General features: G+C 40.7%; 1 protein-coding gene across 1 annotated transcript in view; it reads right to left on the bottom strand.

Moving 5' to 3' along the window:
• The window catches only part of sspo (SCO-spondin), a 130,347-nt gene that overhangs the window by 80,077 nt on the left and 36,630 nt on the right, over positions 1–13,640 (bottom strand). Inside the window, exons 27-34 of the mRNA XM_088644421.1 lie at positions 12,894–12,987; positions 11,087–11,484; positions 6,956–7,192; positions 5,862–6,053; positions 5,455–5,688; positions 3,218–3,340; positions 2,195–2,298; positions 305–536 (exon numbers count right to left, since the gene is read on the bottom strand). Coding sequence (XP_088500547.1) covers positions 305–536; positions 2,195–2,298; positions 3,218–3,340; positions 5,455–5,688; positions 5,862–6,053; positions 6,956–7,192; positions 11,087–11,484; positions 12,894–12,987 — 1,614 coding nt within the window. The remainder of the gene's footprint in view (positions 1–304; positions 537–2,194; positions 2,299–3,217; positions 3,341–5,454; positions 5,689–5,861; positions 6,054–6,955; positions 7,193–11,086; positions 11,485–12,893; positions 12,988–13,640) is intronic.

The raw sequence follows: 13,640 nt of genomic DNA, 5'->3' as shown, positions 1-13,640 counted from the left end.
GTCAGTTGAATTTGTCCCACCAGTAGTAGACACATGGAAATATAAGCCTGGTGGAGCCATCTGACCTATGGAACCTTGTGACCTGAAGAAGGTTCCACAGCTGAAACATTGTGTCTGTTTTTATTACTTTTCAGCATGGAATAAACCTTTACTTGTTCCATTGTAGTATGTAGTATGTTCTGCTAAACTAACATTAGAATAGTAAGTCAATAGAAATGTAAGTAAACAGTAAATGTTTTCAATTTTTTTTTAAAAGATTTCTAAACCCAACTATGAGAACACATGCACTCATTCTCTCACTCACCGGGGCAGGCAGTAGAGAAGCACTGCTGTCTCTGGGTGTCCTCTCCCCTGCAGTATCTCAGGGAGTCCTGCAGGTGGCAGTGTCTCCTCCTTCTCTGGGTTCCTGTTCCACAGGTGTGGCTGCAGGGGCTCCAAGGCTCCCAGGGCCCCCATGTACCACAGTCCTGCTCATCTGAGGAGCCTCTAGCTTGTCCCAGAGCAATACTGGGACACTCAGTAATGCCATTACACACCTTGAGAGGTCAACAATACATACGTACTTCATAATAGAGGGCTAGACAACAGGCAGTTCTCAAAGCACCAGTGCTGCACCTGTAGGACTTATCAGTGTATCAGTGCATTTAAGTTATTGATTCATGTTAATAAAATTATGAAATAGAATATGAAGCAAAGATTTCATTACACATCCTTGCTAAACCAGGCAAAATGGATTGTATTAACAATAAATGTGGGTTCCCCATAGAGAAAGTGAACAGGGTTGAAAAAGACACAGAATGCGCAGTGTACAATATGGACCTAACAGGATTATTCCTTTTCAACAGTAGTCCAGCAGCTAATGTGCTGTAGATTTATCTGACAGTTCTTTTATGAGGTTCAGCCTATGTAATCTGATGGCAGTGTATGTCTTAGAAAGCTATGGGGCATAGCCTGATGCCCTCAGTCATGTGACCAGATAGAAAAACTATTGCTCAGATGATGATCTAAACACCAGGAAGCTATGGGTTTCCAGGTAGTTACCGACTAAGGTCATATCCACTGTTCATGGAATCAGTAGAAGAAGGAGTTCAGAGAATGAATGGATGGACGCTGTAGACTTGAGTTTTCCGTCTGACAGACAGACTGAAAGAGTTTGGTCTTGAAGAGGCACTATGGTCAATCTAGAAAGTATCTTAGCTGCCTTGCTATGGAAAGCGACTGAGAAAGTTTGTGTGTTTTTCTGGGACTCACTTATTAAAGATCATTGCTATGGCAAGCACTACAAGAGGTACCACAAGGTGTGTCACAGCACATAAATGCATATTTACCAATGGCATTTAGCCCAGCAATATTATGTGCTTAAATTCCTTCCTCAACCTAATTTTACTGGTGATCTGTTGTTTTTGCTTGTCGAGTTCTCCAACAAACCTGCATTGGTATTTTAAAAAATATTGTAGTTGAAGATGCTATGTGAGTATAAATGAAGTCTACCACCACCCATTGGAAGATCAAATTCTATGGGTAAATATAATTTTCTTGGAAGTTACTGATGTCGGTCATAATTGGAAACTCCCAGTGATATTGACTTAGGTACTCAGTTGTTTATGTGTTGTAGTGTGACACGTGCCAAACATTTGTATTTTCTGCAAACATCAAGATAGCTGAGATTTTGCTGAGATACTGGTTGTGTAGGAATAATGAGAAGAGTGTCCTAAAGAGGTCTTAAATATTTAGGTGTTTTTGAGTTTATTAATTCTGGTCCAAGGATGCCAAACATGGTATGGCCTGAAATACCTTTAAACACGGAGCCAATATGGATTTTTCATCTCAGTACTTTAACACCTTAATGATTGAATATGGAATTAGATTCCAAGCCTTTTTATGTGTAAAATGGTCTAAACTTAGTAAAGCAAACTAATTTAATTGTTTTATACTGTATATTGGATATTTGAGGCAAATAAAACTATTCATTATTTATTTGATCACTTTTAACAAATGGCCTCCGTTCATGTGGAAGGGTGACAATATTTTTTTATGTGAAACTTCTACTTGAAAAAGACACTTGTGAAAAGTTGTTTTAGAGGAAATGTTGATGTCTTTAGCACTTTCCAATGCCTACAGAGTATGCTCATCTCACAATTTTCAGTGTGCATTCTCCTTTTCTCCTTTTCTAAATGATTTGATGATTAGTTACCTGTTTGAAGGTGAGGCAGGAGCCATCTGGACAGGTGTATTCTGGGCAGAGGATGGTTGAAGTATTTCTGGACCACGGGGGGATCGTCGTCATAGTGCCCGTCTCTGGCGGAGCAAGAATAAAGTGCTTGTACTGTAAATGTTAGCACTGTTTTGGAATATGAGTTATAAACAGTACATCACCTACAGCAATATTTCATTGTGGGATCTGAAAGCCAGTGGGTATGATTCTCACTCGCTTTGGAACACACGACACTATAAGATGCAGGTCATTGCCAATATCTTGCAAAAACAATAAAAAAGGATTGAAAAAGGAAAGTTTTTGGACTATGAATGTTTGAGTGACCTATGACATGAACTCTATACTGTATATATATATACTGTATAAAGTATTTTATTAAAAAAAAAAGGTATATAAAACTATCGGAAAACATTCAACTGAACTGACTCAGTTGGTAAAACTACATTATAGTCAAACTAAGGATTTTTAGAGGAGATGTAACCTTAACTACAGGATCGATACTGATCCCAGTATTGGGGTCATGGAGATGGAGTGACCACTGGAGCACGCTCTTCACACACAGTAACAAGAGTGTGTTGAAAGTAGAGGGGGAAAGCAATGGGTTATTAAGACACTGGAGAGACCAAAACAACACATAGAATGAATTAGTTCCTATATCCCCAGCTAATAAGAATTGACACCATCCAATAGAAGGCTGTGGACAGGTACAATCTAGACTATTCCATTAAAGGGCGTAATCTCACATGAGTACAGGAATAATGACAACAATCAACCTAATCAGCATGTCTTTGGAGAGTAGGAGGCAATTGGATCACCCATAGGAAACCTGAGTGAAAGTGAGAGCAAGAAAACTCCATGCAGAAGGCTACGCCGACTAACCACCAAACTGCAGTGCTGCCTGGCATCTATCTCCCATCCAAAGATTAGTTGGAAGGGACCTCTTTAGACTTTCAAGAATAATGTCCATTTTTACACTCCCTGATCACATGCTTCAGTACTCACCACATGTTAGCTCGTCCTCACCCCCTGGGCAGTCAGGCACGCCGTTGCACACACGGGACGAATTCACACATACCCGGTTATCACATAGGAAGCTTCCTGGACAGGGGGGGATCTGGGTGGATCCTGGGATGAGGGAAAGACAGCAGGGGCAGACAGTGACACACAGCCCGCAGCGCTCAGAGTGCAGAGGCAGCTCTAGATAATATGCTTCTCTGTAGCACACAGCGCAGCTCTTGTGAGCTAACTGAAAGTTTCTTTGTAAAACGTCAAGACAATAAATAAGACCTTATTTGGAGCCATCTCTAATGTCATCCCCTGCAGAATCTCTAAATCATCATAAGCAGCCTTAAAGCAACAGACATGAATCTAAAACCTCCAGCTCCTTCCTTGTCTTTTCACTGAAACAACAGAAAGGAGATTACTGTACCAAGTACAGCAGCACTGTTGAGTTTATAACCTGTCCTCATGTATTTTATTTCTGTTTACATTGGGATCCAGCTTCTCTAATACTGATGCGTGTGTGTTACATACTGTATTACAAGACTATTATTACAGAATTTTAATGCATGAATCTTTTAAGTGATAATCCAATTCATTAAGCATTTCCAACCAGTGTATTGTTTCTTTAGCAGAGGGGGTGCAGTGTCAAATATTAAGTTGTAAGAGTCCTGCCATCATTTTCACACTGGTATAACATGACAATTTAGATCCTGTGAACCTAATTTGAGTTCTGCACATCCATTTGAGTATTGTTATGTTATTATTCTTATTGGATTTATCAGGTGCCTTTATCCAAGTCTTAGTTTTATTGTTTATTTTTATTGCAGTTTCCAAATAGTTTCTGTTAAGTCTTTTTCTTAACCATGTTTCAACAGAAAGTATGTTACAGTTTTACAGTAAGTTATTGGGCTCTGCTGTGTTTCTTGTCTGTCACTTTTAATACATTAAAATTACTCTGAGATTTTCTGTTTAATGCTATTTTTTTTCAAACAAATACAGTAAATATGAACTCTGAATACTGCTCTGTTTTATTACTGATATGGAATAAGGGCTGTGTCGGTTCTGTTTGTTCTCTGTCAGTATGTGTTTTGAATTGAGAGACCTTGCATGCCTTATTACTCTTTCATGTTCTGTAAGAATACATTCAGATGCAGATATCACAACAAATGCATAACTGTCACGATCGCTAACCCCTCCTCTTAAGGGTGCTCCAGCCCTTCCTTGTTATGCCCCATTGTCTGCACCTGGTCCCTAATCCCGCTCCCCCTTAAAAGCCAGACGCGGGCTTACTACTGGTTCCTCATTGATTTCCACATCATGAGAGCCTGGGGTCTTGCTGCGTCTGGCTCCGTTATGCTTTTAACTTCCTACTTCCTACTTCCTACTTCCTACTTCCTACTTCCCCTCGCCGGTTCCGACCCGGTTCCTGTTCCCCCCACCCCCCCCCCCCCCCCCCGCCGGATGGATCGCCTGGCTATGGACTTCAGCCCTTGTTTCTGATTTCCCGTTTGGATTTCCTACATGGATTGTTCGCCTGGATTCACTTCCCCTGGACACCTGCACTGCATGGACACGCCACACCGTCTCCAGACCCTTCTCCTGCATGACCATTTTTCCCCTTGTGTCTTCACTATTCTGGATTGTGTCACCCGCATAGGGCCCAGAAAGAACTGTACGTGACAATAACATTTATAACACCACAGCATCATACTAACAACACTGACTTGAGTTACAAATTGTGTCTTAATGTAGAATAAATAGAACAGAAAAATTATTTTATTGACGTTGAGGTGAATGTTAACTGAAATACAATGCAAGGTTTTAGGACATATTATTATTCTTAAATAAATGTAAATCACCAAATGCAATATTTCAGTTTCCTGTCAAAAACATTTCAGTATTTTAATGTTCTAACTACAGCTCCTGATCTTGAAGTGTTTGACAACTGCCCTTCAGGTAGAGAAAGAGAGTACTGTTTAGTCCTCTGTAACACCCCTGGAAGTAGAGACATAGTTAATTTTGTGAAATGAAGGATTTCAGATGGGAATTATTTGTACATTTGTATTTATACATGCTGTTTCTATGCCAAGTCAGAAGGATTTGCAAGTGTTGGTGCATTTTGGAAGCATTATGCCCATTCTAATTATGATGGGGAGCCTGTGTGAACGACATGATAATGAATAATGGTTTGTTGTTACGTCCCTCTCTGTGCTCATCTGTCAGGGCCAGCATCTCACCACAATTATCCAAGCTCTCGTCAGAGCTGTCACGGCAATGCGGAGTGCCATCGCAGAGGTGTTCGTGGTCCACACACTCTCCACTGTTCTGACACCGGAACTGGCTCCGCCCACAGACCTGGTGGCAGCCCATTTCATCACTGCCATCCGCACAGTCTGACTCCCCATCGCAGCGCCAGCCCAGAGGAGTGCACTCACCATTGGCACAGCCAAATTCATACCTCCCACACCCACCTGGGAGAGAGACAGAGAAAGCCATAAGTTCACTGGTCCATCCATCCACTGATCTGTCCATTTACCCATCTATCCATTCATACATACAGTATATGTTGTTTTCCCCCTTAATTTACCCTCTACCCCATGCTATGTTTGCTGACTGCATTGTGGCTGTGAACTGCTGCTCTTACCAGGGACAGAGACAGGGGACATGGAGGTCACAGCTGGCCATGGACGTGGTGTAACAGTCTCTACAGTAACATCCTGACAATGAGAATCTTTCTCATCTGTCCCATCCTGGCAGTCTGCCACCCCATCACAAAGATTTTCTCTTCCAATGCAAGTTCCATCTCCACACAGAAACTGTCCAGGGCCACAGGTCACTGCCATCAAAGAGCACACACATTAACATCAATTGAGGTACTTTGGTTAATTTAATGCATTAAGTTATATATTCTGACTGTAAGTTTTCGCTTCAGCATGTAATTGTATAATGCATGCTCAACTGGATTTAAAACTGGAGACTGACCTAATTAACCTTGTTTTTTTTTTTTGCTTGCATTTGCTGCATGTTGTGGGTAATTTTCATACTGAATAGTGATGTCTTTCTCCTAATTTTAACCTTTCCATCACTGAAGTAAAAGTTTATTTGGTCTTATTGGTCTATAAAACATTCTTCCAAAACTCTCCTGGACTTTGTACTTCCTGGCAAATTTTTAAGCTTATTGAACTTAGCTGTTTGACTAAAAACCAATAGAAAAAACTTTTGGGAGCCACTCCATATATGGTTTTCCGTTTATAAGATTTTTGGTTCCATATATACATGTATAATATCAGAGAAGTATTTGCTTCCAGTAAAATTTCCACTCAACTACTGTACATTACCACAATACCACTTCATTGTCAATATTTAAGAAAACAGTGTATAATTAGTTGTACCCATTAAAAAAAACCTCTAGCTTATTAGCACAGCTCAGTGATTACACTGCATATCTTCCCCATGGGAAGAGGCAAAGAACAAAGGTGTTACACTTTTTTAGTACATGCACACCTCTAGTCACGTTGTATGATTATATTTATATAGCAGGGGTTATGTCTTTAATCATCTTTGTTGTCAATGTCAGCTTATGGTAAATAATCAGACATTTTCCCCATCAATTCAAATTATGATTCAATTGATGGGGGAATTTCTGTGGACTTCTGTTTACCTTAAACCATATCATGAATTGAGAAGCCTCCTTAGAAACTAAAAGATTCTGCTTAACCTGGTATGACAGTACAGTACCTGCAGATGGGCATATGGCCTCATCAGTGCCAGAGGGGCAGTCTTCATGTCCATCACATACTCTGTCTGGGCTGACACATTGTCCCCCTGGGCACTGCAGCTCTTCCAGTGTGCAAACACACCCACGCTCATCACTTTGGTCCCCACAGTCATCGTGTCCATCACAGCGGTGAGTGTATGGCACACACCGACCCCCTGAACACTGGAACTCCCCGTTACCACAAAGCAGGCCACACTCTGAAGAAGCACAGAGAGGGAAGATAATGGCAAATGAAAGAACTAGCAAAAAATAGGATAATAAGATACATTATGATGCACAAAGGGTGTGAAACTTAGGTTTCTGGAAACCAATAGCAGCTCTTTGTCAGCTTTATGGATTAATGCAATCACGCTTCATCTCAATTCCTTCAAACTGGCAACAATATTGATTCAAAATGGAAGATCACCAATATTTCTTCTGCCTGTTTTTTATGACACTTGACAACCGTGAACTTCAAGAAATAATTTGCTTGAAAACAACTTTGTTTTGGGTACTTCAGATATTAAATAATCCTGGCTTAGTGAATTGGTGCAATTTTGTAATGAAGAAGGGCCATTGAGCCAACATAATATTTATCAGTGACTAATTAAATACACATGTAATTTTTTCATATTAACTGTTTAAATTAATGCCAATCGATCAAATTGTAGTCAGATGTTCATTGCACTTCATTGTCTTGTGATATTTTCAGGGTTTCCATATCCATGGGGTACCCATCTATGCATGTAGACATTGCAAAACCATCAGATATGGAAAAAGGGGGGTACATTCATGGATAATGGATGTATTGTATCCTATGCAATGCCAAACTCTTCTGAAAGCTTTAAAATCCCACTATATACTGTAGACTTTTACCTTCTGAAGACTTTCTGAAAGGTTTGCAACCTTGTAGTCTCACCACCATTCTATCTCTCTCACACATGAATAAGGTTCTGTAGATGAAACATTGTGTTTCTCCTTTCTACTTTTCAGCATGGAAATAACCTTTACTTGTTCCTTTACAGCCAACACACTGACGCATCTGGCCAGTCAAATTATTTTGTACTTGGCAGATGACTTTCTGCTGACAATAAACATTATACAATAGGTGGTATAGAGGTCCAGCTTAAAAACTAATTTCCACTTACAGTAACTGCCATTTCTTGTCCATCTACAAATTCTGTCTACCTTCTAAATTGTGGATATAAATTGAAATTGTAATTGTTACTTAAAATTCTTAACTGAACAAGTCCTGAATAAAAAACATTTTAAAAATTGTACAATTCTGTTACTTTTAAACCAAGATGACTGTCTGCCAACCTTGATATTTGTGATATTTGTATTCTGAACATTCAATACTCCCTGTGCTTGAACTGTTATGCCCCAGCAAGCCAGAATTTGCAGCTCTCGGCCTCCTTAGCAACCAGATCCAGTCACATGTAGTGTCAAACACCCCCTAGTGCTGTGAGAACTTGTTTGGAGGAGCTGGCATCTGCTTATTAAGTCATCACTTCCAGTTTACTTAACTCTGCTTTGCCTACTGTCAGATGCTCTGTCATTGAGCTTTGTGCTGAGTTTGGGACGTGCTCTTAGCACTAACCACTGATCAGACCTAATAAGGTACTATCTGAATCAGCCTGACTACCTGATCCTGAAATGGAACTGCACAGCCAGATGAATTCCTGTTTGCCCCAGTCTCACTATGTCTTCACAACAACCAACCAGACCAGCAGGACTGTGCAGCTTCCAGATGACATGCTTGGCCACTCAACTCCCTGATCTTCTCTGCTCAGTGGTACCATGCCTTCCCCACCCTATTATGTCAGCAGCCATATCACCCTGCAACTTACAACTGGCAACCCACTGAATTTAAGTAGGTGTGAGTCTGATCAGTACTTGGATGGGAAACCTCTGGGGAAAAAACTAAGGTTGCTGCTGGAAGAAGTATTAGATGGGTCAGTGAGGGGTGCACATGCTGTGCTCTGAGTGGGTCCTAACGCACAGCTGGCTGCCTCCTCATCTATTCTGACATTTCAAACCACTTTGTTTTAAAAATGGTCAAGGCAGGTCAGTTCCAGGTTTCTGGGGCATCTTCTTTGCACAACAGAATTCAAAGTTTGAAAAACTGCATTCCCACCTCACAAATGACAGTACTGAAAGTGATCAAAACGCTTAAAGTCCGAAATGTCAAATTTTCCTTTACAGTAGCATTTCATAACAGTGACATTTGTCCATCAAAGTTTTAACTTTAGTGAAATTAATTGCATTATTTATCATATTATTATGTAGTGGCGAGGCTTATTAATAAGAAAGAATTAAGTGTTCTGAGCCTTCCCAAATGAGGCCCCATTTCTCTGTTCATCTCTGTGGTGCAGCCACAGAGAAACTATTCATGCAGGCTGATTTAAGGTTCCTTTGATAAGGTTTCCTAGGACAGCTCCCAAAGGGGGATGCACTTAGCTAAGCCTGGCTATCATGATCAATGGTCATCCATTGGCGCTTGTCTGTCTAGGGAGTGCTAGATGGACATCTGGACTGCATTCCTAAGTGTCAGGAGTAAGTGACTCATATCTCACCTTGATCAACCAATCAGGGACTGGTAGGGCCGAGTAACCCACGTGGGACTCTGATGCCCATGGAACTTTCAGCCAATCAACGAGCTGAAGTTCCTCCAGGTAAAAACAGGCAACACAGAGAGCCTGAGAGATTAAGAGATTTCTGGAGAGGATTCTGTGGACTTTTCTAAAGGGAATTCAAAGGAGAATTCCAGGGCAGGACGGCCCAGGAGCAGAAGGCTCCCAAGGGCAGGACATTCTCGCAGCGTGCCTCCTGACCATCCTGAGACTCAGCCCGGACAACCACGGAACGGCCAGTGTGTCCGAGTGCCAGAACTTTCCTTTGTTCTAAGAGTCTAGAGCGGAGGTTGCCAGAGAGTAACCAGAGGATCCACCCGAGGTTAGCACCAGCAGCAGGCCTCGTGAACAGGTCAGAACTGTGGACAGCTGAATCACTATTCAGAACTAGCGCTTCATCAGGAACGAACCGGTCCTCTTCCTGACTTGCTGGGACCCACAGTCATCTTTTCTCCTGTGCACAAACGTTGCTAGTTAAAGCCAACACTAACTAGCCGGTCAGTGAGCATCAGCAGCGCACCGTCGCAAGCCGCACAGCACAGCCTGGCACTGAGCCAGAGAGCGCGGATTGGACAGCAACAAGCCTGCAACTGTTTCTTTGTGCCCGCAGGAGATCTGAATCCCCAGAGATTGGATGAGTATTCAACTTCAATGCATTACAGCTCGAGAATTCAATTGTTATCCCAACCAGTTGATATCAATTTAATTCCTAAGAGTTATGTACTTGTTTTGAGTATCTAATGTAGAAGTTATAACCAAGTTCATTTATGAAACGGTCTAAATGAATGATATACTGAACGTATGTCCTCTTGATATGTGTAACACTTTGTAACTGACTGAATATATACCTTTTGTATTCTGATAACCCTCTCGATAAGATCTGTTAGGTTTATATGCATATTCTATGTATTAATAAATGTATCCTCGTGTATTAGTACCTGTGTGTGTGCGTTGTTTGAGTTATGTCGCATGGTTGGATTCTAAAGCCATCAAAAGAATCAACTTTGTGATTTACTGCTACAATTAATAATTGTCCCAGTAAATGCCCAAACCCTACAGAACTGGTGCCTTCAGAGAGCACACTACATTACATTTTGGCTATAGCAACGTTACAATTATTATAATATTTTAATATAATGATAGTGTATTATTTCAGTATAATGGTACTTGATTGAAAGCTGATAAAAAACTGTTTATGTTTTATTGTATTTTTGTGTCAATTTACTGTTGCCTGTCTTAATGTCAGGGCAATCAAAAAACAAGGGAGAGACTAGGAAACAAGGAGTCAATTGGTGAAAAGAGTGCTAAGGAAGACTTGAAAGGGAATAAAAACCTAGGAATGCTGTAGATTTATATATACTGTATATTCTAGTATATACATTGAGCAACTATGAAAAACAAATGCACTAAAACACATATGCACCTCTGCTTACAGACAGTGACTAGCGCTAAGTAAGTGCTGCACACAGTCACACAGACCTGCTTCATCAGAGTTGTCAGCGAAGCCACAGTCCAGATGGCCATCACACACACGCTCTGGGTGGAGACAGCGTCCATTGGCACATGAGAACTGTCCGAGTGGACACACAGGGTGAATGGGTGGACAAAACTCCTCATCTGACTGGTCAGGGCAGTCAGGATTCCCATCACAGCGCAAGGATCCTTCAAGGCAATGTCCGTTGGTGCAGAGGAACTCCCCTGGGGCACAAGTGGTGGCACAGAACTCATCAGAGCCATCGCCGCAGTCATCCTCATTGTCGCACAACCAGGGCGCAGGGATACACCGTCCCGTCCCACATTCGAATTCCGACTCCAGGCAGGTGGGGCGTGGGATGCAGGGCTGCCCTTCACAGTGCCAGATTCCTGCCGAACATAAGCTGGGCAGCACAGAGAACAAAGAGAGACATTTTTTCACACCTTATCTACACATACAGTAGGTATACAGTGCATGCTAGACCTTTGTTAGCTTTATATACAGAGACTTTGACTGTTACAACTTCTGTATGAGGTGCAGTTTCTCTGAAACATTTTTTTTACTGAAAATGTCTAAAACCTGAAAAGAATAATGCTTAGGGTTTATAGGGAGCTAGTTTGTCAATATTAGCCTATAGCATGAGGGGATTTACAGTATGGCAAGTTCCCTGTGTCATTTAGATAACCTGCACAAGTAATTGTAAGCTTCTTTTATGATTCAGGGTTTCAGGATGTTATTCTATGTTACTAAGCATAAGTACAACCTCTGTAAATACAAATTGAGTGTTTAGTGTGTGTAAATATGCAGTATATTATAAATACCCACAAAATCCCACAGATCTGCAGTATTTCAATAATTTTGAAAAATTATGTTCAATTACTTTGGACCTTGTACAAGAGTACAGGATTGTGTGCTTGATTTCTCTGCACTCTATACAGAAAATTTAGAGACAAAGATCTTGCTTCATTTTATGTCAGCTGAACATTGTAGTGTGTGAAAGCCATGATAATCACATTTAGCTGTATATGTATTCAATGTAATAGTGTGCTAGGCCACGTTGATGGAATTACTTTTGATTGAGAGATTGGCAATATTAGTATGAAACATGCTGTGATTCCCAGAAAATAAAATAAACACAGATAATCTATAGTGATTGAGTACTTTTCAGCTGTTATCTCAGTAGGATTAGACCTGGCATTTCAGACTGATTTGCAGCATTATGAGTATTATGAGACTGCTCTCCAGCTGTTTCCCCAGTAGATGAACACCATCAATAGGAAGCAACAAACTCATGGATTTGAATTGAATTGTCAGTAAAGATACCTTCAGGCTCTCTGTGCAATTTAAATTTTGCAACATCACTGCCTGGAGACAAAGCTAGGGAAAAGAAATATAGTGATTTTGAATACTGCAAAAATTACTCTTTACTCTTTACTCTTTACAAGCCATTACACACATCCACCTTTGAGGGTCAAAATGTTGGTGTTCATTTCATAATTTTAATTATGTGCAACAATGAATGAACAAAAATGTATGGGGTATGCTTCCTGTATGGAGTGCAGTGAAATCAAGCACACAAACCTGTACTCATGAAAAAGGCCTGAAGTAATTGAGGAAGAGCAGTGATGCAGATTCTTTATTTACGACCATGTAACAGACACAGTCTGAATGCAGAACTCTAGTTATATAGCTGCAGTGTAACACATTGATATCTATCTGAAAAAGACAAACTAAGACGTCACACCAAGAAGATTTACTATGTATGAAATAAATGAAAGTGATGTACTGTTTGCAGGCGAAGCTTTGACACACCAGTTCTGGCAGTCCTTGATAATAGTAGCTCCTGGGGGATACAAAGACTCCTGCCACTCACATGGGCACTCCAAGGAGGAAATACAGCTGCCATCTGTAGCAGAGACAAAGAACAAGCACATTGCACTATATGGCAGAAGTCATTAGCTACAACCCTTCCACTTCAGCTGCTAATTCATGTAAGTTAACTATTGAAGCTTTTGAGTCAGAACAGTGCTTTTCTAAAGAAAGACCTACTGTATAAAACCTGCTGTACATTAACCCACGATAACTGTATCTGAGAAATACTGGTAAAGATATTTCTGAGCAGGAATATGCAGCTCTATGCCACTCCTGAATTTTCATTCAATGAGAGCTCAAATGATTTAAAACAACAATTTCCCCAGATGGTAAATGTTTGTGTTCCCTACTCTGTACTCAAAGTCCATTTAATCTGGTTGTTAATACTTTACCAGTGACTTTGTCTTGGGCAGTGATTGCAGACATCACCTCTAAATTACATAAACTGTTACTCTACACATTATGCAATTCTTTGACCTCATTAATTCTGCAGAGTCTCAATGGATCACCTTTCCCCAGGAATGTCATTATAATGTTGCAACTGCATACACATTACTAAAAACAGAAGTCAGGTATCCGAACAGATATCGAAGCCAGATATGTTCTTATACCAGTTCTATCTAGCCAAAAAAAGCAAATGCTTCCAAACCACAAAAATGCTTCACAGATAAGGTGGATGATGAGGAG

This window comes from Lepisosteus platostomus, chromosome 8 (genome assembly GCF_059453375.1).
Source record: "Lepisosteus platostomus isolate fLepPlt1 chromosome 8, fLepPlt1.hap1, whole genome shotgun sequence".
Taxonomy (NCBI): domain Eukaryota; kingdom Metazoa; phylum Chordata; class Actinopteri; order Semionotiformes; family Lepisosteidae; genus Lepisosteus; species Lepisosteus platostomus.
The sequence above is the reverse complement of the archived record's forward strand: the minus strand, read 5'-3'. Positions and strand labels throughout refer to the sequence as shown.